At 38.2% G+C, this 27,828-nt stretch overlaps 1 protein-coding gene across 1 annotated transcript in view; it reads right to left on the bottom strand.

Annotated features, from left to right (window-relative positions):
* si:dkey-215k6.1 (transmembrane protein 132C) overlaps positions 1–27,828 on the bottom strand; it is a 304,130-nt gene that overhangs the window by 46,550 nt on the left and 229,752 nt on the right. The window contains exon 6 of the mRNA XM_039803645.1: positions 6,136–6,279. Within this exon, the coding sequence (XP_039659579.1) occupies positions 6,136–6,279 (144 nt within the window). The remainder of the gene's footprint in view (positions 1–6,135; positions 6,280–27,828) is intronic.

Genomic DNA, 27,828 nt, shown 5'->3' with positions numbered 1-27,828 from the left:
CACTGACCTACACATACTGCTTTGTCAACAATAGCAGCACATGCATATACTAGCATCACAAATGACAGCATCTCGCAGGACCTTAACAAGATAGTTTACACTGACAGAGAACGAGAGATGAGGGAGGGAGGGGAGGGGAGGGCTGAAGAAGAGAGAAAGTTATTACCTATGTACATCGCTGCTGCTTATGTTGTTGTCAGGGATATATGGGCTAAACTGAACAACACAAGCTGCATCAGTGAAATCTACAGCAGTAACCAACAGCCAGTGACAGGCTTAGCCAGTCATTCCATCCATACGTCCATTAGCAGGGAAGGGTAAAGCACTGTGCAATTCCCCCTGCAAACATTTATCCACCATGAGTAATTAAACAAAAGGTTGGTTAATGGAATGCGATGTGAATCCAAATGAGAACTCTAATCTTCCTTAGACTATTGCTTGTAACTTACAACAGCAGAGGAACAGTTTTTTTTATTTTTTTCCCTCAGGAGTTTATTCTGCATTCAAAGTGGAGCAGTTGCTCAACAAACCTGCAATAAAAAAGTGGAATGTGACAGTTAAAACACATGTGAAGGAAATTGCAGTGTTTGCTGGATTCACCCATTTATTTTCTCTGCTGGCTTAATGCTTTTCATTATTGCAACGATCCGGAACCTATAAACAAATTGTAAAAGCTACTATAGAGGTAAGTATCTTATAAATTCAGTATTATGTGGCTCTGCTGAGACATAGCTTCAAAGATAAATGCACTGCCACTGACATTTCAGAGGCTGCCATGTTCAGTGGCTACAGTTCAAGATTTTGTTCATCATGGACAAACTTTAGTTGGAGGACTTGGTGGTATTTGTTTGGTAACACTTTACTTGAAGTGTTCTACATAAGAGTGACATGACACTGTTATGAACACATGAACCATAACCCTAACCATAACTTGTCATGACAAAACCAAACACACTTGCTAAAAGAAGCGTTATGTCATAAACGTTTATGACTAGTTTATTATGTTTTATGACACGTTCATGACAGTGTAATTTCACTCATATGTAGAAAACATCAAGTAAAGTGTAACAATTTTCTCTATTCTGTGATTTCTTTTTAACTTTTTTGTTTTGTATGTCTCCTCTATTTATATAGCACTTTTAAAAAATATTTTTATTCAAATTTTCTTCCATTCTATAGTTATGTCTTTAGTTTTTTTTTGCATCACTTGCTTTCATTGTTGATTTAATTTTCTCTTACTTGTTTATGTTGTGCACCAAAACACCAAAGCAAATTCATTGTATGTGAAAACCTACTTAGCAATAAACTGGATTCTGATTCTTTTCTTTTTTCTGTTTTTCTCTCTGGGCTGTATAAGCACTTTTGATCCACTGGGTTGTGTGTAAAGTGTGATATATATAAAGTTGAGTTGACTTACTGTAATATTGAAACCAGACAGAAGGCTGCTGTATAGGCCATCAGACAAACAAAGAAGTGTGTTGTTCATGTAATATGAAGGACTTGTTGGTGTAAATCAAGTGTGCCGAGTCACTGCACACAAACAATCTTTACAAAATGTAAAGTCAGAAAATTATCATATAACTAATTTATATTTAGCATGAACTGGACCTATGAAAAAGCCAATGTATGACGTAAATAATGGGAGCCTGGCATTAAATCATGCACATCTAAATGGACAGTATTTTGTTGCTATTAGTTAGGGACCTGTAGCAGTTTAGGCCTGCCAAGAGATACACATTTTGTATGAAGCCTGTGGAAGAACTGCTTCAGAGCCTCAGGTCAGGGTGAGATAGTCCTCTGTGTATGCTGCGTAGGTTCTCTGGATTGCACTTTACAGCTGTCATAGTGACTCACTGACAGCTACAGCTACCTGAAGCTGTACCCTATGGGTTCCATTGTCAAACAGCTGTCTGTGTTAAAGCTTTCTGTGTGTGTGTGTGTGTGTGTGTGTGTGTGTGTGTGTGTGTGTGTGTGTGTGTGTGTGTGTGTAAAAGGAAATACAAGAGAGGGTATAGCTTTCATCAGATGTCAACAAACAACAGTTTGCTAACACTCAATCATACATACACACTCTTTTCCACACAAACAAACTCAGCACAAAAGAGGAGGTTGCTAAACTGCTTATAGTGTCTCCTCTGTGCCGTGTTATAACAGTGACTGTCATAGCATTGGCGCCCTGTACTAAAATTGATCTAAATTGGTTGAGTTAGCTTTTCCCATTTGACACTTTCTGTACATCATAAATAAAACATCAGCAGCAGAGATTTGAAAATGTGTTTTTATTTAATAGCTGCTGTTGTTCGAAGCACCTTTTTTTTGGTTGGTGAGAAGGGCCTCTGTATTATTTTACTAATCCTGTCTGTTATTGCCTTGCTTTACCAAAAATGTACATTGTATACAGTATATATCAATAAAATGTGTAATTAGATTTGTGCGATGTTGAAGTAATTCAGGGGATCTTTTCTTCATCCTGAAAACGTGGGTCCATGCTTCAATGATATAAAGCAGGGTTGATGCTCACAGTTCAGCAGGGTAGGATATCAGTTTCCTATGAATGCTTGTAAAGTCTGTGTCCACCCCTGCAACTAAATTCCCTGGTTTTCAGAGGAAATGAAGAATTACTAGTATACTATATATAAAGGCGCCATGACTGCATACAGAATGGATGGAAAGGGTTTGATCAGTAGCTAAGAAATGAGACAAAAAGTTCAACATATTTCAGTTTCATAAAAAAAAAAAAAATTAGCACTTATGGGTAGTTGTATGACTTCACTTTGCAAAATGTACAGCAAGAAAGTCTGAAGAAACGTAACAGAAATGACTGGAGATCCTGGTAAGTATTAAAGTTAGTCTGACTCTGAGTTAACAGAGTCAAAAATACTCCATCGGTCAAAATCAGGTGAATTTGTTGAGACAAAACTTTGCTTTGGGGTTTCTCTAAATGCTGCTTTAGATTGCTTATTGTTTTAACGTTAAGCTTAAGATCTGGTATTATCTACATGTTATGCTGTCTCCATAGAGGCATCTCGGTATTTGTATGCTTGTTGTCTATAAAGAGCTAGATATGGTCATCCCTCACAAAAACTCTTTACTTTCCTTGTCTACTTGTTTCACTCACATGTATGCTCACAAGGACAGGCACACAAGCACACACACATGCGCACACACACACACACACACACACACACACACATGCACGCACGCACGCACTACACTACATCTATCTGAATGAGTTCCTTCCATTTTCACTGTGTTGCTATTGATTTTACTTAAACAGCACCACTCCTGTCGGCTTGTACCAGGAAATTGGCTTCATATTGAAACTGTCACAGCAAGGTGCGTTTCACTGAGGGCACAGGGGGGACGTAGTGCAAGACCGTGACCTCGAGGGGATTAAGTGGACAGCAAGGACTGATTAGAGAGTCAAAAAGAAAAGCAGGATAGTGATGACATGCATCACATTTTAGGAATTGGGGTTCCATGCACACAGCACCTTTAAGCTTGTTTTAATTAGAAAATCATATCAATTAAAAATTATATTTTTTTAACACAAATAAGTACGATAAACACAAGAGCGCAGGTGTTTATGTGGTTATTTTCTGGTAGGACAAAATGTAATTACAGTTTTTTCCGATTGCTAAACGACAGTGAGCACAACTGGAGTCACATGTGCAAAACTCAAACTACAGTCTGCACTACCTACAGTCACCTGAGCTAAACAGTTCACATCACCTGCAAAACTCATTCAAAGCAACACAACTCTTAACACACGTCTCAAAACAGGCTCAGTGCAGCCAAACACTATGAACAATCCTCACTGAGATAACACACACACACACACACACACACACACACACACACACACACACACACACACACACACACACACACACACACACACACACACACACACACACACACACACACACACACTGTCACTCAGAACACACTGAGAGTAAAAACACTAGCATCAAACACCAATACAGAAATTACAAACTTTCTCATCTTTACAGTTTGAACAATTTGAGTGACTTGACACTACTCAATAGTTTATTTAAGGAAAAAATATAGATTGTATAACATACCAATTTTTACATAAGGTAAACAAGAAGGAATGAAAATCAGCAGTTTTCTTCAATATAGTATTTTATCTCTAGTAATTTATGGAATTACTGGGTAAAAAAAACTAAAGGTACATAACAGTACCAAAGAATAGTGTGACTAATCCTGTCTCTGTCCAGCATCATGTGGCAAGTTTTCTTCATCACATTGGATGTCTGCATCATCTCTAAATAAAAATGAATGTGGTGTTTCTATTGCTTTCACCTCCATTACTTTCTGAAAAACAGTAAGAACGCAGTTTTACTATTGTAAACATATAGTGTTTTTCACTTTTTTTTATAGCTGTGTACATAACCTCAGACATCTTACCTGGACATGTTGATATCTTTGCTCTTTTACCTGTTTCTGTCAAACGGTACAGTGTATAATTGTTTCATTCTTATTTGGTGTGAGCTTTCTCTATATAAATACCGTATATCTTCACTAACTAGTCTAAATCAAGACACCTGCTTAGGCTTTCAGCTAAAACTGCAATCAGCAGTGTTTGATAGGCACCAGACTGAAATCTATTCTGTTTTGAATGTGTGGTTAACAGTTTTGACAGCAGTGTGTTAGCATTTGAACAAAGTGCTGTAAATCTTCAGTGTTGTGCACGTTGTCATGGGATAAGTGGATACTTATCATGGGATAAGTGTGTAGAGTTTTGAAAACTGTGTTCAAGCAATGAGAAACGAACTAGAGTTTGGTCCACATGAACTGCTGCTGTGCAGAATGTAGTTAGAGTTTTGCACATGTGACTCCAGTTGTGCCCATTGTCGTTTAGCAATTGAAAAAAACTGTAAAATAAACAGTAGATTGAGCAGTCATACTTACAATACAGACTATATATGCCCTTCCACTTTCAGAAAACTGCGTTGGGAGATAACAGTATCCTGAGGAGTTTTTGACCACTACATTCTGGAGCAATAGTTTCATGAGTGGGTATTTGTTTCGTTTGTTCTCAGGCATATGGATGAGGATATGCATGATTGACGTTGTATACAAGGTAGCTCGCCATGAAAGACAAAAATACAAAGGCAAGAGAGGAAGATTGCTAGCAAGTAAATATAGATCAATCAAAGGATAGAACATCGTTGTTAGGCCTAAAGGATGTACACAGTGTGTTTTGGTCAGTAACACTGCATGTAAACTTCACAGGGCACTTTTAATCAGCTGAATAGCATACATATTTTTAATGCAACCTGCTACTAGACTATTTTCTATAATGTCTGGAAGCTGAAAAGAAAACAACCTTTACCAAACCATTTTCTTTATTTAAAGACTTATAGCTGTAGTTTAGTAATCACTCAGCAATCTATGGATTTTCTCTAATGGACACATCTGTTTACCTGTTTAGCATGTTTTCATGGTATTGTATTAGTTCTGCTTTACTTTACCAAAACACTGAACCAAATGTAAATTACTTTTGTTCCCTCTTTCAGAACAAAAAAGAAACTATTGCTTTTTATGGTCAAGTAAGTGCAAAGTTCCCCACATATCAGCAATTCTGAGACTTTAATACGACATTCAGTAAATGGAAAGTGAGATTTAAAAAAGGCCTGCACACTGTGATAAGTGTCTCATTATGCTCCGTTGCACAAAGCGAATTAGAGAACAGCACAAATCCTCCAAGATTTTAGATTATAATGATGATTCAAGATGGATCCCTTGCTGTGTAAAATACCCCCAAGTTTACCTCCTCACATTATTGTGATTTCCCTATTCTTTAAATGTTTGTATTTCTCAAACTCTTGAGAAATGATTTTTTAATCCACATTTAACTTACCTGATAGACCATGACTTAAAATATTCTTTAAAATAGCTTGAGCCCATTTTTTACTTTAGCCCATGTTCAATCACAAAGCAAAATATCAACTGGTTTACTTTACTATCTTACCTCAAAATGCAATGCCGGAATTTGTGTTTTTGAATATGCGTGTGTGAATCAGATCATCGGCAGCTGTGTGTTTGTGTGGATAGAATAATAAACCAAATTAATTTATAATTCCTATATACGTATCTCTCTGTGTGTACCTTGACCACGTCCACGTCTGTCGAGCTGCAGGTGACCAAGTCGTCCACCTCCCTCACTTGCCCGTCGGTTTCCACGGTAACCAGTTTGATAGGCACTGCGACGCGCCGACCCGTAAGAATGGCTGTGTTCAACACCTCTGTGTCCTACAGAGAGAGAGAAAGAGAAAGAAAAAGTTTCTTTAAAAGAAAACATTCTTCAATCTGCAGTTTCTTCCTGTTGGCACTATATTACAGTTTTCTAACTGTTTTCAGTTTGGTTTGTCCGTTGTTTGTTTGTTGGTTTGTTTGTCTGTCAGCAGGATAACGGAATAACTACTAGCACAATTTTCATGACAGTTGGTGGAAGGGTGTAGCATGGGCCAAGCAGGAATCTATTACAGTTTGGAGCGGATCCAAATCAGGGGGCAGATACACAAGTTATTTTTCACTTTCGTTAATATTGCGAGATGGGGCAAGGTCTGCGCTCTGCAAGTGCCCTTCTAGTTATACTATAATATGTTATTATAATATAACCCTGAATGGGAAGTAACTATAAACATGTTTTAAAGTCTGAAACATCTGCAATGAAAGAAGAATGAAATAGGCAAAAGGTTCATCAAAAAATGTCTTTCACATTTTCAGAATTTCTGTGAATTCTTCTATTTCTAAGAATAATTTGTTCTGACAGCAGTCCTATTTACTTTTTATGTTTGAGACGAAGTAGAAGATGATGAAAGATGCAGGAGAGACAGGAATAAACAAGAACCAGGGACCAGGGGAGAGTTTTAAATGAAAGAGAGAGAGAGAAGAGAGAGAGAGAGAGAGAGAGAGAGAGAGAGAGAGAGAGAGAGAGAGAGGTGATTATAAACCTCAAAATTAATGTAATCAACATGATTACATTTGATTAGATCCTTCCAACAAAAATAGCGCAAACAAACCAGCACACGCACAGACACCTCAGAGCGCAGTGTGCCAGTGTCAGTCTTGATTATTTGGCATTGAGTTTCCAAGAGGGCATTTATCACCGCCAACATACACACACACACACACACACAAGCCTGATTATACTGTGTTTCGCTGGGCCCACTACTTCTGGATGGGAAGTGTGTTTGTGTGTATCTGCTATTGGTCTCTTGTGGAATTCAGCGGAGCATACAGGATGCCAACAGAGAAGATGAAGAAGAAATGTACTGCATTGTCTCCAGACACAGTTTGCATTGAAATGGTTTCCATCCAAAATCTTCTGCACCTTCGGTATACAATAATGCGTGTGTTCTTGTATCTTTGTCTTTGTGAGGACAAATTTTACATCTCAGTTTGAGCACATTTTTCGAAAGTTAGGACATGGACTTGCACATCATTTTGGGAATAAATATTCTTTCCACAATTCTTATCGATGCTTTGGCATGTGATCGAAAGGAGCCAGAGATCAAACCACCAAACATTTAATTAATGGAAAACCTGCTTTACCGCCAAACCTGTTCTTTGTTTGTGTGTGTGTGTGTGTGTGTGTGTGTGTGTGTGCGTGTGTGTGTGCGTGCATGTGTGTGTGTGTATCTATAATGTAAAATGACATTTTAACATTGTTATACAACATGTTACATGTACGCACAAACACACAAGTATAAACAGCATATCAGAGCAGAGATACACACGTGCAAACATGCACACACAAATAACACAAATACACTACACACAAATAAGACAAATAAACTTAACAAGATAGGACCTCTGACACACACGCTCATAAACAAGAGTTTAAGTGCATGTGACCAGTACATGTTTCCTAATGACCTATCCTTCTCTGCCACACACCGCTATGTGACCTTTTCCTTAATGAGATCTCTCTCTGTCTCTCTCTCTCTCTCTCTCTCTCTCTCTCTCTCTCTCTCTCATATATACAAATACACTTTCTTAATCTGTAATTCTCCTAGTTTTTCCCCTCTCCTCCTTACACTCTGCTCAGTCTTGCCTGAAAGCAGAAATAGATACTGTAGATATGCAACACGTCAGAAGAGAGTTATGCAGGTTGAAGGTGAGAAACAGGTGAGGAAGAGTAGGAGGGAGAGAAGCGGGGACAAACAGGATTAAAAGCATGGAAAGATGAAAGCGGGAGCGCAGGAGAGGAAGATGAAGGGCACAAAGAAAGTAGACCTGCAGAGATTTTTTTTTTTACGAATTACGAATTAACTGTAAGATTCTTCTTCCGCCTCAAGGGAAGGAGAGCAGATGGAGGGATAAAAATCAAAGAGGAAGATTGGATGTGTTTATGTTAGTAGGTAGCTTATATGTGTATGTTAAAATGTATGTGTATTTCAGGGCAGTAGCCTCTTGAAGGCTATAGTAGTGCAACAGATAACATCACGTTTACATCTCTGCTATCTGCACCACAGGCCAAAAGAAAAGACAACAACAACAACCAGTGAACCATATATTTTTTTTAAATAAAAAAATGAGTTGCTGCCTTCTGCAAAACCCTCACATCTGATTTCCGTCCTTAAACTAAAAGCTTAAGTGAATTTAAACTGGCAACAAAGTGGCCATTAAATAGTTTTACTTTGTGTGTCGGTGTGTGGAGTTTTTCTTTATCTGAATCGAGGGTCTACAGAGGTGATGTAGGTTGTACAGTATCCAGTATGGTGGCTGATATGGCTCAAAGCCCGGAATCTAATAAACGTATGAAGATATGGAGAATCAAATGAAAACTTCATCCTCACCACAAGGGAACAAAACAAAAGTGAGTTTTAACACAATGTAGGTTTCAAGGGGACACTTAAAACTGGTGAGCACGCAATTCATAATGCGATCACAAGATGTGTTGTGGCTGACAAGTGGTAGCATGTTCCCTTATGGCTAGCTTGTTAGCAGTTAGCTCACCAGCTATGGTAGTTTACCAACCAGCTCTGAGAGTAGTCCTTACATCACCAAGCTTCTACAACCACATATTGTGCAAACAAGTGGCACTGAATTTTGCTGTGCCACTTTAGGCCTTTATACCACATTCAGAGGTATACACTGACAGGTTAAACATGAATTGATAGTCTATTTGCATTGGTCAAACTGTGTCTGCTGACCTGAGTGCATGACCCTCGACCTGGGTTGATCACGACACGTTGGTGAACGAGCATCTCTAATAGGGATAGAAACTTAATTGAATTATATTCATGTTTAATCATAATTGAACTGACTCCCTGAGGAGAGAGGTAGACTACATAAACCAAAACTGCCAACAGTAACAGTGAAAGATTAATCTGTCACAATCACCTAATATGAATGATGTAGGTCCAATGCATGTGGAATGCATGTTCAGAAAACCTGCCGTATTACCCCGTACTTTACTCAAGAAGCAGACTATCATTGCAAGTACCTTATTAACCTTCATGTTAATAAGGTCTTGCGTTTACTAGCACAAAGATGAATCAAAGGAAGCAGAATAAAGACAGAAATGGAAGAGACAGAGAGAAGGGAGTAAAAAAATAAAAACAAAGCAGAAAATTAGAAAAATAGAGAAAGTGAAAAAAAACACAGCAGGAAGAATATTAGAGCAAGAGCAAAGGAGACAGAGAGAGAAAAGGAAAAAATGTCATGCCTGTCCAAGGGAATTATTAAGTGGCTCGTCAACAGCTGGCTCCCTACTGCCTTCAAAAGCTGCTCCACAGTGCACTGAGATAAGCTCAGAGGATATGTGTGTTTGTGTGTGTGTGTGCATGTGGTGAGGTCTTGTGTGTCAAGTATTTCTATGTATGAATGAATATGAGGTCCATTCATGCATGTTCCTGCATACACCCGGTGTTTGTGTGTGTGTGTGTGTGTGTGTGTGTCTGTGTGTGTTTGTGTGTGTGCATGAGTGAGTCAGAGAGATGTGGGAAAAAGAGGGAATAGCAATAGAGAAAATAAATGTGTGTGTGTGCACACATGCATTCGGTGAGCACTGACAAATATGTTTGTGCGCACATGCACATGCACATGCACATGCACATGCACATGCACGCACACATACACACACACACACACACACACACACACACACACACACACACACACACACACACACACACACACACACACACAGTGTTCTAAAAGAGTTGACACAGTGAAAAACATTGAGCTTTTTGCTCTTCTGTACAAATTCAATTCTAACTGTGACAATAAGAGTATGTAAGCAGTTCTCTTTCTGTCTCGCCTTCCTTCTCTGTCGCTCTATCTCTCTCTCTTTCTCACACACACACACACACACACACACACACTGACACATGTATAAACACCACAAACACTGTGTTGAAGCCACTAAATAACATAAAAAGAAATTAAAACCACTTTATTTATCAACATCCATATATATCCAATTAGCTAATTGGGCTAAATGTTAATGGGGTAAGTGGCTTTTTCATCAGGAAGCTAAAAAATACCTTCTAGTAACAGATCGGAAATTTCATCAAGACCTTGTGTCGTTATTAAATTGCAGTTGTTATTTCTCTGTGTGCGCATACACTACAAAAAGTGTGAGAGAGAAGAATACATAAACAAGAAAGAGAAATACAAAATAAAAATGGTACAAAAGAAGACTGCAAGTTAGACACTGTGAGAGGAAATACAAAGAGAAGCAGAGAGGATAAAGGGGAGAAGAGACGAGCAGTTTTATATTTACTAAGAAACTTCCATGATGTCTTGACGAATAAGCTATACAGCCATTGGATGGTTTATTGAGTGTTTGACTAGGGGCAAAGTAGTGAAATACTAAATAGTGTGTTCATCTGAGTATGTACAGTACATAATAGGGCAGGAAAGAATGATACACAGGGAAAAAGAAGAATTTAGAACAATGTGGCCAGAATACTGTTTGCTTCTCATTACATTGGTTTTCTTTGGATGCTTTCTTGCATATCTTTATCTCCCTATACTGCTTTGGCGATGTTATGTTTCTCATGTTTATTGTCCCTGTTCCTCCTCACCTCTTTCTTACTTTCGACTTAAACTTCTTGTTTTGTTATGTGTCTGTATGTGATTGTAAAGAGACTAAAAACAACAGAATTAAACATAAAGAAAGCTTGGATGTGTTTTGTGCATTAGAGATCTGTACTGCCAGGACACAGCAGAAGGCCAAAAAAAAAAATTAAAGGTCAAGATGCATGCATGTTGCTTATAGCACTTTAAATGGCATTAGTGAAGCAATGAAATCAATGAAGGTGTGCATGTGTGCAAATCAGATGTTCAGCATGTTACTGGTCCAATTTCATTTTCACGGCTAAGTTAACACATTAATAGAGATTACTTCAAGTTGGGTTATCTTGCTGCATTGACAAAACTTGGTTTATGTACTATATAAGGGTATTATTTTAATTTAGTAACATATGCAGATTGCATATAATCAGAAGATATTCCATTGTATGAATTAGGTTCCAACAAAAGCAGCTACATATTACAGAAAGGTGATGGTCAGGTAAAGATCTAAGTCTACTTTTAGACAATTGAATATCAAACCAAAAGCATATTTAGCACATGAAAACACATAGGAAGTACCAGACTAATTTAATATTAAAACATCTTACTGTAACACATAGTAATACAGATAACTGTCAGGACCTTGACTTTATCTGAACTGTGTTAGATTTTATTTGCTCTTTAAAGCAATTTTTTCCTGTGTCTTGCTCGTCACATTAACCTGTGCAGTGTTTTCTGTGTGAGTGTGTTTGCTTGCTTGCTTGTGTGTGTGTGTGTGTCAGGCCACAGCTGTGAAAGGAAAATTGGTTGAAGGCACTTAGCTGCAATTTACTACAGACCCATTAAACACATCAAGTGCATTGCACTTCCTTTCGTGCGTGTGCTTACTTGCGTGCGCCTGTATGTGTGGTGTGGCCCTGGACAGTATTTTAGATTTAAATGCCTTAATGTACTGCTGTACGAAGTCTGGGTATTCACATACACACAGTAAGCACATTTGGATAGATAGTGATAATTCCCATGCGGCTGTTTTCAATGGGCAATTTTGTTAAAATTTAACTAAAAACAAAAGCAGGGAAAGAGGTGCAGTGACATCAGCTGGGATAAAGACAACTAAAAAACCCTCTGGTCCCACAGAAAAATATTAAAAAAAAAATTAAAATCACTTGTTACCGTTAGTCTTTTGTGTTGTTACCTCAACTAATGATATTTTGATTTAACTGTTATAGTTATTGTTAGTATTGTTATTACAATGGGCAGTCTCTATACAATACGTAAACACGGGTAAGTTCATGCATTTGGTGCAGAGAGCCCCCAGCACAGTAAACCAAAATAAACTTTTTGTTGCTAGATAAGTTGAACTCTTTTGTAAAGAGCAAGGGGCACTATTTACTATACGACCCTTTTCCCCAAAGAGATGTAACTGCTTTAGAGCAACCAGTTAAACATTATTTAGTGATCTTCATCTTAATTGTCATCTCTCCTAACTCAAGTAATCTTGGTTAAAAAAAGACAGCAGGAAATTAAGCTTGTTTACTAGCCACAGGCGAGTAATTAGGAGGAGTTAATAGAAAAGTGAAATCTAGCTATTTGGCCACAACTGAATTTAAAAGTGTCTATAATAATGTACACATAATATATAGTTTTTTTCCTTAAAGTTGATGTGGGGGAAAAAACACTTGCATGTTGCTGACTGTGTCAAGTGGCATGCAGTAATGCCTACAAGGAAATGGTTTTACTTTACCCATGTTGGTTCTGTTTCTTTCCTAAAATGTCTCCCTCTCTTTTCGTCTAAGAGAGAAGTCCTGAGAATAGCTTGTTTTTGCAGGTCTTGTTAAAGTAAATGAACCTCGACATCAACTGAAATTGTGATTAAGCAGAGCGGCTGCCCTGTGCCACATAAGTCAATACTGTTTACTCGAAACTGTTGCATCATCAATATCACAACATCCTTACATCTATGAACACAAACAGTCTGCATATGTGTATATCGGTATGTGGTTGTCTTTGAATGTTTAGATTAAGAAAGTAAAAGGGTATTATGTGTCTGCAGCACATTTTACCCAAAGGCATTCAGGTTAATGTTGTGGCCTGTTAGTATCTGCTACAGCCATAAGGCACAGTGGTAATTAAATCCCCTTAACCTGAAATCCTGAATTTTCCCAGTACTATCTGTGCTGTGACTCGGACAGAAACAGATACCCAACAGATGAAGTCCATGACACTCTTCTGTCTAGTCTCAGTGAGTTTCTGTAGTTTTTACAGCTTCTGAAGTTCAGCCTTTTGTTAACTTTTAATAGTTTGGGGCGGCAGTAGCTCAGTCCATAAAGGACTGAACCCCTAGTCTGGCTCAACAGATGTACCTTGCTGGGATGAAGCCTGACATCCGGATGTCCCTCCCCTCTCACTACTTCCACTATTGGGGCTTAGCACGGCCCAGGACGGCTGGGATTGGTAGAAATACAAACAAGCCAGAGTGTTATTTCCCCTATCCCAGAATAGATAGGCGGTGTATCCAGACAATACTCTTGTGCTAACACAGCACTTTAGAGATGTGTTTTTCTAGTCAAGTTTACCATCCACAATACTGTTTTAATTTAAATTTAAATTAAGATTTAACAAGTGGGGGTGAACCAACAGCTGACAAAACCAAACCTTTTTGAGTTTAGCAATCTCCTCCGTCAATGCTATCTACATACAGTAGCTGCTATCAAGCGCTATAATAAACTGCAGGCTGAAATTCAGTGTGATATTCTAGAGTGAATTACGAAACAACCGATCCAGCTAGAAACTTTTGAAAACCGTTCAATGTACGATTTTGATGCTTGATTCGATTTTTAACACGAATACCGAAAACCTCATTAAGACCATAGGTTCAGTGGGAAACCTGCTAATTCTATTACAGGTTGATTATGATTGCACACACAGCTGGTTACCTGCTCATGTCTGATATGTTCAGTGATGTTAATACTCAGTTGACAGCTTGGCTTGAGTACTTTCTCATCTCTCATCCCTTTTCTTTTTAGTGCATGAGTATTTTAAATTACTAGATAGGATTAAGTAAGCCTAGTAGAATAGAACACCTTTAGTAACAATAATTGATAGCATTTTTTTTTTTGTTATTCTCAGGATAAGACATCAACTGTGAACAATTATGCTGTTTGTTTCACTTTATTTTTTAATTTGTTTATTTATTTGATTAGGACAATGCACATAAATGAACATTTCTGTAAATGTGCCAGTGTTAGCCAGTCGGCAAATTTTCAACTGTAGTCCTAGTTGCCTAGCATGCATGCCTTTATGGTGGGAAGAAACCGGAGCACCCAGAGGAAACCCACGCAAACACGGGGAGAACATGCAAACTCCACACAGAAAGGCCTGAGACGACCTGGGTTTGAACCCAGAACCTTCTTGCTGTGTGGCTGTTCCCACCGGAGATGCCGTCTACCACCTCATCGGCCTTCAAAATGGCCGATTCGAAGATCACATCGGGGTCATCTTCTAATCATGTGGGGGATTGTGTAGCCTCAAATCGGTTTAATAAATTTTAAAAAAAATTATCCAAAGACTCATTTTCTAGTGACATAAAGATTGTGTATTGGACTGGTGCTGTTCTAGCTGCAACATAACCTTTGACCCAACTCTCTCTGTGGACATTCCTATGTGGGTGAAGTTGAAACCACAAAGATAAAACATGTTTTAAATGTACTCCTAAACTTTCTTATAACCCAAAAGTAATAACTAATGTCATCCTAATGTATTTCCAGATTTAAAACTAATTAATTCAATAACCTTCATTTTACAAATCTACAGTTTTGTTTCCTTCAAGTGGTTTCTTTTTGGACACATCAAACGAACACCGACTCGTTGAGAACCAACTCTGTTCAGGCTGTAAGAGCCTTCTCATCAGCTCATCATCAGCTAGCTGACCGCTGCTGTTGAACGTCTACACTGCTTGCAGACGTGGGCCAGCTGGCCAATCAGACTCTGTTCCTGCAAAAGCAATCCTCTTCTATCGCCAGTGAGGACGTGGCTCATTGATTCCTCCTGAAGGTGGACACAGATCGTCAGAGGACGAAACCTTTGCTCTTTCTGTGAGCCGCCGTCAGAGACGACAGCCGAAGGGACCAACCTGACAGAAGTAGGCCGAATCAAACACGCTGGTTGATGTAGAGTTGATGTCTAATTCTGAGGTTGAGTCAGTTTAAATTCAGTTTAAAATGATTAATTAGTCATCTTCCTAAGTCTTCGTTTTTCTCATAGTTTTCAAATCATTTTCCCATCACTAAAGTTTCAATTCAACAGTTAGTCTGTGTTCATATCTCATTCATTTATCCTGCCTTTTTCTACATTACAGTACCTGGTTATTTTATTTTAATTATCTGATTAATAAATCCTTTCATTTATTGATAAAGTCGTTGTATGTCTATCTTGTTCACGAACAGAATCTCGGGTCAATGTACAGCTAAGAACTCTACGGTTAAATTATATTATACGTTAAATTTGATAATTTAATCCATTCAATTTGAGCGTCTTCGCCTCAGAAAACTCAAAGTGGTGCCCTATTTTCATGAGTGCAAATAATTATTCATTTATAATTGATTATAGATTAATATTCAATATTAATATCCAAAATCCAATACACGTGTAGATTATTTACGCTAAAGATAGATAGATAGATAGATAGATAGATAGATAGATAGATAGATAGATAGATGGACTTTATTAATCCCAAACTGGGAAATTACTCTGTTAAAGCAGCATGTTAGCAGAGGTAATGCAAGACTACTGAATCCCCAACTAACTGACAGCTGACTATGGCAGCCCCATCACTTTAACATCTCTCCACAACCATAATGCACGTTTATAGGTCCGGGGCGTGCATGTGTGTATTTTGGGCTGACCTAAGGTAAACTATAAATGACTCCCTACCAGAATACCCGCCTTTGTGTGTTATCTGTTCACCTTTTGCCTGCCTGAAAAATGTGTTTTGTGGATGCCCTGCTGTCCGCTGGTTCTGTTTGTTTACATGATTTAAGCCTGCCATTCCTGTTAGAAACAAATCCACCAGTAAGGAGCCTTTTAAACTACCTAGTCCACCTGTTGAATCTCCTTTGGGGTCCACGCCTTGTCTACCACAACTGTGCCAGTCTTTGTTATTATGGTAGAAATCAATTTGGGGGAAAACTGTTTTCTGCTGAAAATATTCTTCTGTATTGTGAACACAGCATGTTAAAAAGAAAAGGTTGCAATGTGAAACAGAAACAGACTGACTAAGTAGGGGAAAGGTTGAAGAAAGAAAGAGAAAACATGGTGAAACGAAGAAGGATGTGGTTCGCATATTTGAAAAGGAAGTGAGAGAAAGGAGGAGCGATGATGGAGTGAAGAGAGAAAAAAAGAACACTATACAAAGAGTACAGAAGAAGAGTAGATAGGAGGAGGGGGAAAAGGAGGATCATGAGGTCTAAATACTGAAGAGGAGGAGGTGGATGAGATAAAGGAGGGGAGGTGGGAGGGAGAGAGACGGATGAGGGAGGTGACAGCTGGGCGAGCTGCCTAGACAAGATAGAGGTTTTGGACCATGTGTGTGTGTGTGTATGTGTGTGTGTGAGATATGTCAGGGATAAATGGCTATTATCACTATGACAATGTTAATTACAGCCAGACTATTAGGCCTGAGGAGTGCCGGCTCATTTATTTGGCCGCAACACAGTTGTGTGTGGGTTGAGTGTGTGCCTATGTCGTTTTTTTATACTTGTGAGTGTGTGGGGGACTGTGTGTGTTTGTGTGATTCCATCACATCTATTTGTTAGACAGAATAATTACTTTAGGCTTTGGCCAAACACTGAAATGTTTTTTTGTGATCTATAAGACTTCAGACTAATCATTACTAACTGAGCTTGAGCCAAATTTTCATTCTTTCATTGCGAGTTAAACTTCCGTATAAACCGACTTGCGGAAAGTCCTGGACTTGCGGTTTCGCGACAAATGAGCAGAGAAGTGGCATGGAGACGCGTCTTTTGTTTCCGTTGCCTTGCTACTAGAAGGGAATTGAGGATTGCTAGATTTAATTGCTTAATATTTCTATTGGTAAGTCATCAAATTCTATTAATTAAATTAGAGGCCAAAATGGAGTTCTGAAACTAGCATAACAACTAACAACAATCGCCATTTTCTCTTGAACTAGTAAAATAAATATGGCAATGTCCATTTTAATGTCCATTTAATGTCCATGGCACTCACATTCTATTTCTATGACTGAAATTCAATGTTTATTTTTGTCGGTTTTGTTGAGTTTACTTTATTCTGTTTTATTTTATTTTATAAAAGAATTTAATTAAATACAGGTAAATTAATAAATTCATTAACCCAGTGTTCACCAAAGCCTTGGTCCCATGCTGGGCTCCTCCTCACCATCTCCTCTTTGAATTGATAAGTTATGGATAGAAAAGGGCAAGTCCTGGGATACAACATGTCATTTAAGAATGAATTTGTAGAAATGTATTTTGTAGAGAACTGTGAAAATTCAATAAGCGGTATTTAACTCATAAACTTAGCACTTGCTAGGTGGAACTGTTGATCATGGAACAAATATTAGAGAAAGTCTGGCAGATTGGCTGGTTCCTGAAAGCCTGTGACTGTGAAAGTAATCTGTCTTGTAGTGATTTGTTGGATGTTCTCACACCGCAAATAGCATGTAGTCAACAGCCTATTTAAACAATATAATTATTATCATTGCGTCGTGTGTGAACACATATTCCACTCCCATACAACATTTTGTTGCAACTTCCAGCCCTTCTAAACTTTGGTTTATATGTCAGTGTTTAGGCATAATTGCCTGAACTAGGCACAGCATAATATGTGTGGGCGTATAGGACTGATGAGAGCCGAGAGCAGGCGTGGATGGGAGGGCGTTTTTGAAGGTACTGTTGATCCTTGTGTGACTAATTCAACCACACACTGTGCGATGAAACATGTCCAATTGATAACGTCAAGGCAATAAACTCCCAGCTGGTGGGTGGGCAACAGTGTGAGACTCTGATTGTATCAGGTACCTGTGTGAAGTGTGGATGTGTGCAGTTTTGTGAATTTGAGATAGGATGTTGTTTAAAAAGAGCATTGATGCTTAGGTAACCTTCCTCATCATGCATGGTTTAAAGCGCTGGTAAAATGGATGCTGAAAACTACCATTGCTAGCCATCTTTGTGAAATGCCAGTTAAAGTGTCTTTAGCTTCCATAACATCATTTCAAAGTGAAACAGAATATGTGTGCAGGATATAGTTTATGAGAAATATTTTAGATTTGATTGGATTCGATTGATCAAAAGTGAGTGTGGCTAAGCGAATACAATGCAATATGGAGCTGTAGAAATAATTTTGGCCTGCAGTGTACCTACATCTCCCTTTCACATGTTAGATCAGGAGGTGAAGGTTGAGGATTAAATAAATAAACACACACACCTATGCCACACATCTTTGTGGCATAGCAGTAACAGAAAGGCCAACTCTTATGCTAATCTTAAGAGCAACCTGGGTAGTTGAAAGTCTACTATGTTAAATATACTGTAGGTCAAATCATGTCTTTCAGCAAGGTAGAAAGATTTTCACTCACTCTCCGTATCCTAAACCTCTTCACCTCTGCAGCCAATGTCTTGCCGTCCCTCGTTGTCCACCCTGTCTGTCTGTTACGACACTAATTGCAGTTGCTAACGAGATGCTAACGAGCCTATGGGGGTATCTGGGAGTCAATCACCTTGTTGCTGGGGCAATTAGAACACGCCTAACCTACTTCCTTCCTGTCCCACTGCCAGCATGGAAAGCAAAGGTTGACTCTATGGACTAACACTACCTGACATGCACACGCAATGCTTCTGTTCACATCACAAACACACCTACACACACACACACACACACACACACACACACACACACACACACACACACACACACACACACACACACACACACACACAGGTGCTAATGGGGCCAAAAGTATTCTTGGGCACAGCATTTAAATTTGCCAGTGGTAATTATGCACACAACTAATTAGAGCAGGTAATTAGCCAGCGTGACTGGTGTTGTTTTAAGCCCTTACTGGAACACCAATTCATTTTTAAGGGAAAATATAGATGGAGTAGCATTTAGTGTTTGTGAACGCTGGCAGTGGGTCTATGTATATATACAGAAATGCATGGACGGAGAGAGAGTGGGGGGAGGGAAAGAAGAAGACAATAAATGGAGGAAGGGCACTGTGGAAGGAGAGAGTAATTTTGAGAAGTCAAATGAGAGAGGGAGAGATGAAGAGATTGAACAGGAGGGGGGAGGGATGAAGACATTTGGTAGATATGAAAGCTAACAGCCCATCCAAACCCCCCACCCCACACACACAAACCACTCTTGCAAAGATCCCAGGGAGAATTGTACTTTCAATTTCCAGCCCCTAATTGCATTAGAACTGCCCTGCTCTCGTCTCCTCTCTCTATTTCTCTTTCTCTAGCTCTCTCACTCTTTTCTCTCTTACTATGTGCTGCCCAGGACTTTCAAGGGACTATTACATGGTGCACTGCACCTCCACTGGGCCCTCCTCTTTCTCTCTCTCTACAGCACATTCACTTTCTCTCCACTCTGCGCCCACTTCTACCATTTCAGCTTGTCAAATTCCCTCCTTCTCATGCAATCTCTTACTCTCTTCATTTCGCCACTCTTCTCTCCCTTTGTTTCCCTTTTTCACTTCTATCAATTAGTCAAACCCCTCCCCACCTTTTTCTGTCTATTCTCTTTCCTTCCAAAGCCTATCAATTCAACCTCTTCCCTCTTATTCCTCTCTTCTCACTCGCATTTCCCGCCATTTCGTCCTGCCTATTTCGAACAAGTCAAATTTTTCTTTCTCCTCATTCTCTCTCTGTGTCATCTCATCAATCAGTCTGTTGGTCTATTGTTCACTTCAGTTACCTGCAATTAGCTAACATGGCTAATTTTGTGTGAAGGAGAGTTTTGAGTGTGCCATCCTTTCACTTTTTGTTTCTTAGTAAAAGCACCATCTCACTTTCATACATTTATTCCAAATGTGCGGCAGCGGTTGACCTAAATCTTAAAATGTTTGTAGTAAGAAGGTTGCCAGTTTAACCTCAAAACTCTCCTGCCACCAGGTTGACTCTCTGTCACCCCTCTTCTCTCCCTTTTAGATTGTTGCTGAGGTACACTCAAGCACAGCACTCAGTCCTCAGTACAGCTGCTATGGAGGCCCCTGAGGACATTGTGGTTGAACTAAGCAGCTCTCGGGTGGGATTAAATGTAACTGAGCATGAAGGAGGCTGTTCTCAGTTTCTGATTTGGTTCATGAAAAAAAGGAAGAGTCAAATCAGCGTATCTTGTCAGAAAATAAGAGATTATTTTGTCTCTGTCCATTACTCACTTTGTCTCAGTTTATCTCTGCTCACTCTCTAGCAGGAGTTCATTTCCAAGACCTCCTAAATTTCAGCGGGTTTCATGTGGGATTTCATTCCAACCATTTACTACACTCCGTGATTTTGCTTTTTACTTTCTCCCTTCTGTTTTAAAATGAAGTAAACAAAAGTGTTTGGTTGGATTAAAAAACACCATTCAGCACTCTTTGCCCCATGGTTACTCATCCTTCACCTACACTGCACTGGTGACATAATATTAGTTAAAACGTATTACAATAGTACATTATTTACTTATAATTGATGGAATTTTCATGAGACATGACTAAGAAAATAAACAGTAGTTCATGCAGTCAGTTTGAAAAGTTTTAGTCTTTGGGAAGTTGTTATGACTACAAAGCAATGGGGATTTTTTTGCAATGCTGAATACACAATAAGTGACAGGCATTTGCAGTATATCAGGTGAATGTCTTGTGCAACTTGAAATTTTTAAGAGGAGCAAATGCTTATTCCTCTTAATACACAACCGCCCAGAGCAAATGTGCCTCCATTGTGCTTGTTTCATTGACTTTGCATGCATCTACTGCCTCTTCTTTACAGTTAGAAAGGAAAAGCAGTGACTTCCTCTAGCCTTATAAATTTTGTCATTTTCCACCTTCACTTCCACACTTGTATCCCTAGCTTTAAACATCACTCCCTCTCACTTCCTCCCCTCTCTTTTTCTTCTATTCTTGTTGACTGATTGGAGCGAGGTAGAGCCGCTGGGTATGGAAATAAACCTGGAGCCCAGGACACGCAAGTTCTTAGTGACCCAAATGCGCACACACACACACACACACACACACACACACACACACACACACACACACACACACACACACACACACACACACACACACACACACACACACACACACACACACACACAGATAATATGTCAAATGTGTTTTATTGGGTGGTTGAAGGCTGGTAACAAGCAAATACTGTAACTGAAGAGAGGCAGGGGCATGGGTGAAAAAAACACTACTTGCTGACTATACTTTCTAGCTTCTTTAGAAAGTGGAAAGTGAATAAAAAAGCAGTATCGGAGGTTAATAGCCAGAATAACACGGTTTAACTTGTTGAAATAGCTTAGTGCTTCAAATGTCAGGAATTGTCACAAAAAGAAAATCAGGTTAAAGAGTAGAAGTGAGCATTGGTCAAAAGACCATCCTGCTTTCCTTCTCTCACCTTCTGATAATAATTTGTTGATTTTATGAGGCATCTGAGAGTATGTTTTCTTTTCAAACAAAATACAAGCAAATATACCAAGGAGTGTGTGAGGTAAAACAAACGGAGAGAACCTGGGGAGTGTGTTTGTAATATTGATTCCACAGTGTCTTGCTTAATGTCTGTGTAAATTAGCAAGCACAGGTATTTAGAGCTCTGCTAAGAGACATATACACAGAAAATAGGGGAATTGAGAAAACAATAGCTTGAGACATAATGATTATAAAAACTGGTAGGGGGAGAAAGTGAGAAAAAGGCTGTTTCTAATAAGAACACAGACCGTGAAAATGGTAAATCTATAATTGAGTTTGAAAATGTTGTGTGTGTTTGTGTATGCTTTCATCAACAGATTATTGACAACTCAGTTTCCTGTTCCTACTTAGAGACTTCATTTTAGGGAGAACCAATCCGAAAAGGCAAATTAAGGAACCACTTAGCATAACTGCTCTGCTATGAGGTCTGCACATGCACACGCAGCCCACTGAGAAGTGAAAGCAACATAGATAAACAAGTGTTCAAGTTAATAATTAATTACATAGAGAAACATCAGAGAGAGAGGTGAAACTGTGTGGAAAAATAAAGAGAGGAATGAAGAAAACACACAGGGAGACAGACAAGAAGAAGAAAAAGAGACACAATTAAAAAAGGGGAGAGGTTGGAGGTGGAGGGGAATGGAGAAGGGAGGACAAAAATGGGGTGAAACTGGTGAAAGCTGATCAGAGAGAGAAACAAAGAGAAAGAAGAAGTAATAGAGGACAGTTATGAAAACTATTTAATTTCAAGACAACGCAGACAAGGGGATGCTATGGAGGAGAAATATTATTTTATTTTTTCCCACTCACTCCTTCCCTCCTCTATACAAAACAAATAGGGTCAAAAATATTGTAAAAGCAAAAGGGCACATAATGTTTCAACAAAAATCAGATGGGATATGCAGGTTGTCTCTGCATCTTTATCCATCCTTATTTGTCAATCAAAACTTCAGACAATGTCCTCGCAGATGTGAAGCATACATTTTAATTTAATGTATTGTAATGATGGCGATTTTATAGAAAGGAGAAAACATTTTTCAATCTCTCTCTCTCTTTCTCTCCCTCTCTCTCTGAGAGCCTCTTTCCAGGGAGAGGTGTGTAATGGTGCTTGTAGGGAACATAACACAACATCATTACTGATCCAATTTATCAGCTGCTAAAATATCTCTAAGAGCAAGAAAAGTATAGCAGGTCCAAGTCTGACCTCTTGTTTCATTCTGTTTTAACCCTGACTAACATAACAGGTTGTTTTGTCCCCCTTTCTCTGTCCATTACGCCATTATTTCCTCTCGTTTTCTTTCATGTTTTCTCATCATTTATGTCACCAGGTAAAGTCAAAGATAGATTGAACTATCAAAAAGGGCAGGACTGTTCATTTTCACTAATAATTACCACATTAACACAAAAAACGGTGTTCCATTAGGATTCTGATGCTATACTTTCGCGAACACTGTGACGCTGTCCTTGGTGCTGAAACTTCAGCGGGCTCAACACTCTTGTGCTTTGCTGCATATTGTCTTGTGCAAGAATGCACGCAGACTCTGACTATAACTACGCATTGTTAGCAACCCCTATGCCTTCTATGTTTATTATTATTATTATTATTATTATTATTATTATTATTATTATTATTATTATTATTATTATTATTTAAATTAGCTTTGATATTTGCTTGGTCATATACCTTGAGTTCAGAGAAGAACACATTTTTTGGACATCTGCACAACACTCCTGTTAGAAAGAGTTATTTAATACTTCACTACTACTACTGCTGTACTACCACCACAACCATTTTTACCATTGTTATTTTTATCATTTTTTTATTATTATTCCGACCAAATTTCCCGATCCATAGAGAAATGTTGAACTTGTGAGGAAAGCCTTTAATTTGCATATAAATGGTGGACAAAAGCACTAGTGTTTTGAATTCTTTTGAAATTAGCCCATTAACTTCTCTTTCTTACAACAAAAGGTAACAAGCTTGTTTAGCCATATTCTTAACATTCCTCAAAGGGAATCTAGGTGCTACATTGCCATAACATACACAATTTTAAATAAAGATCTATATATACCTGATGTAGCGGGAGGTGGGGGTACAATGTTAGAAGTATTTCAGGGTTGTTTCCATGTATTTATCTGCATTATTATTATTATTATTATTATTATTATTCTTTATTTTTTTAAAGAAATGTCTAATTATGTCTCTACCACTTCAAAAGCCTCCATTTGTTTTTGTTGTATCCCATCTAGTGATATGTTATATGCAGCTCTTTCAGACAGACTGTGTGATATCCCAGCCAATGGGAATGCAATCTGAAATTACAATTCACAGACTGTCCAATAGTAATACAGTTAGGGTGGGACAAATCAATTATATTTTAAACCTACAGTAAACTTCCCAGAGCTGTCTATTGTGTAAGGCAAATAGTGGTGGATTGACTGCCTCTTAATTATGAATGTTGTGTACATAAACAGTTTTTAGCCACGGCCTAAAAGTTTATGGGCTTTCTCCTTCCTAAAGAATTTCAGAATCAAAATTGAGAGGAATATCTTATGAAAGGATTATTTCTCACCGGCCCACCATGTTTGAAAAGCATCAATTCTGTTCTGCTGCTGTGGTTTGCCATTTAAAGACCATTTTTTAGAGATGGTAATTCACATTTTTACTTCTACAACGTAAAACGTATCCTGCTCAACCCTATTGTTATCCTTATGCAATATATAAAAAATCCCCACTTTGATGCAGTTCAGTAAAGGCACTGCGAATTAGTTGACATAAATAAATCGTTTAGAGTAATAACATTTTCCCTCTCTGAAATCTCACTTTCTGTCAGTCTATCTCTGTTTCTATCTCCCTCTGGCTCTCTTTTTGTCGCCCTCCCACTTTCCCTAACTCTTTCTCCTCTCCTCACCTCCCCACTCCTCTCTAAAAGATAAAACCAATTTTTTCAGTCCCCGCAGGAGACAAATTACTCCTAATAATCCCTCGTTTCCTGAAGAGGGCCTCTTTCTTTCCCGCTCAACCAAGAGACTATGAACATTAATGGATATGCGGAATTAGGAGGAAAATGTCGGAGAGGGCTTGGTAATGACAGGAAGCATTCCGGTTTTCGTTGTTGCCTTGTTAAGAGAGAACTCACTGCATTGCCACATCAGTACTGTTGACAACCTGACTTTTGGTTTGGGAGATGGTGTAGATGATGGCTGAGGTGGAGTTGAATCACACAAACAGATCAGACAGAGAAATGATGTTGTAAAACCAGTGCTGAGTGCTCCTGATGCAATTATGTGCTAGGCTTAGTTTTTAGACCTTTAAAATATGTAACAGCTGCTAAGATCCCACATGTTGTCACATGGCTGTACTTTTGTTCCATATAATCCTCAGATGTGGAAATGTTTAGGAACGAGGATGCAAGATTTTGTGAAAGCTTTTACATCTGGCTCCCTTTGAAGATTCTAGCTTATAATTTGATTCCTTCTCCTTCCATCCTAGAAAAAACATCGGCGCTTTCATCTCAGTGACCCTCTTAGCGACAGACCTTAAACAACCAACCGACAATCAACACCTGGTCAGCAGTTTTGGTAAACAAATCAAGAGGCCCAAATAGTTTGTAATAGCAGCCATTTTGATGCTTTTACCCAAAGGAGAGGGGCAATAACGAGATGGAGGGAGAGGCAATGCAACTGGGTGTGTAGATGCATGTATATAAAGATAGTTGTATTTGTTTGTGTGTATGTGTGCATGGGCTTCAGTAACAGAATACATGTAGTCATCTTATTAGTAGGAATAAGATAAAACAACTGTCTCCAAGAAATTACATATATGTACTACAACAGCAAATACATTTAGAAAGAAACAATTACGTTGCATAGAAACCTTTAGGGAAATGCTTTTAATTAAGGTATCTAAAAAACACACATTTAAATACTTCCGTTTTAAAGAATACAAGGAAATGATATGTACTTCACTCACACCGCCCCCTTTTAAAAAAGCAAGCAAAATCCCAACAGCACTGCTGGTTTATGGTTTCAAGCTTGCTTTTTCCAGTTTGTGAAAGAGACAAGGTTGCAAAAGCTCTGAACAAAATTGGGTTTTCTCACTAGGGCTTTGCTGTTTGAAGGAGGGCTATCCGGCCAGATTAGCTCTACCTCAGTGGTAATGGAACTGGTAGTATTTTGAAAAGCATCCTCCTCCTCCTCACTTTTTAGCAGTAGGTAGGTTCTTGGTTCCTGTAGCCAGAGCTGCAATGTCTGTTATGGGATGTGTCTGGTTTGATCTGTGATTGTATGAAGTACTGGTGGTGAAATGTTATGGATGAAAGCAGTCTTTTTAAGCAATCACCTCCTTAAAAGTAAAAAAAAAAAAAAGTAAGTCCAAAGTCATCATTCTTATGCAAAGGTTTGTTCTCTTTTCCAAACAGAAAGCTTTGAATTTAACTTCATGAGTTCTTTTCCCCCTTAAGGAAAATCTGGATGGCAACAATGCATTCGGAAAAAAATCTATAGTACAAAATGACATTTGTATATCGTAAAGGTCATCTTATTTTTTTTTTATTAGATGTTTTATTTTGATATGCTGTAGCTATTTTTATCTATACAATAGAAACTGCTTGTGGAAGTGATTTTCTAGCGAGCATAAGAGAAAAGAAAAGGAAGGGAAAGAGAAACAATCAGTTGTTTGCACTTTATATCATTTTACAACATTATATGTATTGATTTAGGATTTGCTGATTGTTTGTTGATTTTAAAGCGTAACTCTCGCCAAAATGCAACCTAGGGTCTTTTTGTGAATATACCCGAGTCGAACTTTCGTTTAAAAACATAGTTAGGATGTAAACGCCACTTTTAAGATTTACCGTATTCTCGTTTTTGGTCAAATGGCCTTTTGAATGGGAGTGCTAGGGGCACTTCTATGATAGAATACTTAGGGTATATTCACAAAAAGACCCTAGGTTGCATTTTGGCGAGAGTTACGCTTTAATCGGTAAGAGGGCTTAATGTTCTGGGTATAACATTAGCACCCCTGACTTGTTTGGACTTTTTTATAGGAGTGAGGGTAAATGGACTTCTGTCTGAAGTTTGTTCCTCCACTGGTTCCCCACAAGGATGTGTGCTTTCACACTTATAATTAATTCTCTACACAAATTTGTCAGAGGAGGTGGGAAAATTCGACCATCTTAAAGTCTGCAGAGTCATTACTAATAGTCTTCAACAACATTGTCAGCAGGTGTGAGGAGTCTTTAATAAAACCAAAGACATGATCATTTATTTTAGAAAACATGCCCACAAATAAACTCATATTTATTAAGATTCAGGCAATAGAATGTGCATGGAAGGAATTTGAAATTAAAAAGCCAATGAATTTCTAGCACTGAATATTTATGCATTGAATTATGTATCTGAATTTTTTGCCTCTGAATTTTACTCTTCAAATTTTCAACAACGAATTCAATTTCAATTCAATGAATTTCCACATTTATTTTTTCAAGTTCATAAATTCAGAATCAAAAGTTCAATGCAAAGAAATTCCAATATAACAAATTCAAATGCAAAATACAAATTCAACAGCCAGTGATGCACACAGACCCCGCTGTCAGCTGGAAGTCTTTCAATAGACTCATGGACAAGTTTATTTCCTCAGTCGTTTGTTTAAATAACAAAACACAATTAGTCATTAAAAGATAAACAACAACCTGTGTCAGCCGGTTATCAGATACATAATTTCAATGCATAAATATTCAGTGCTAGAAATTCAATGGCTTTTTAATTTCAAAATCCGATGAAACAGATTTACGTCCATAAATGTGTCATCTTATAATTTAATTTAATTCAAAAATTAAGTAAATTTAAATTTAATTGATTTAATTTTAATTACATTTTTAATTTATTCTTTTTTTTAATCCCCAGTGGGGAAATTACAATTTAATATCATTTTATATTATATTAATTTAAATATCTTGGAACAATTATTGACTCAAAACAGAACTCAGCAAATTGTGAAGCTGTTTGCAAAAAAAAGTGTCCAGCGTTTGTTTGCTTGTCCAACTTCCAAATTGCCAAAACCACGA

This window comes from Perca fluviatilis, chromosome 6 (assembly GCF_010015445.1).
Source record: "Perca fluviatilis chromosome 6, GENO_Pfluv_1.0, whole genome shotgun sequence".
Classification (NCBI taxonomy): Eukaryota; Metazoa; Chordata; class Actinopteri; order Perciformes; family Percidae; genus Perca; species Perca fluviatilis.
This window is presented reverse-complemented; position numbering and strand designations above follow the sequence as displayed.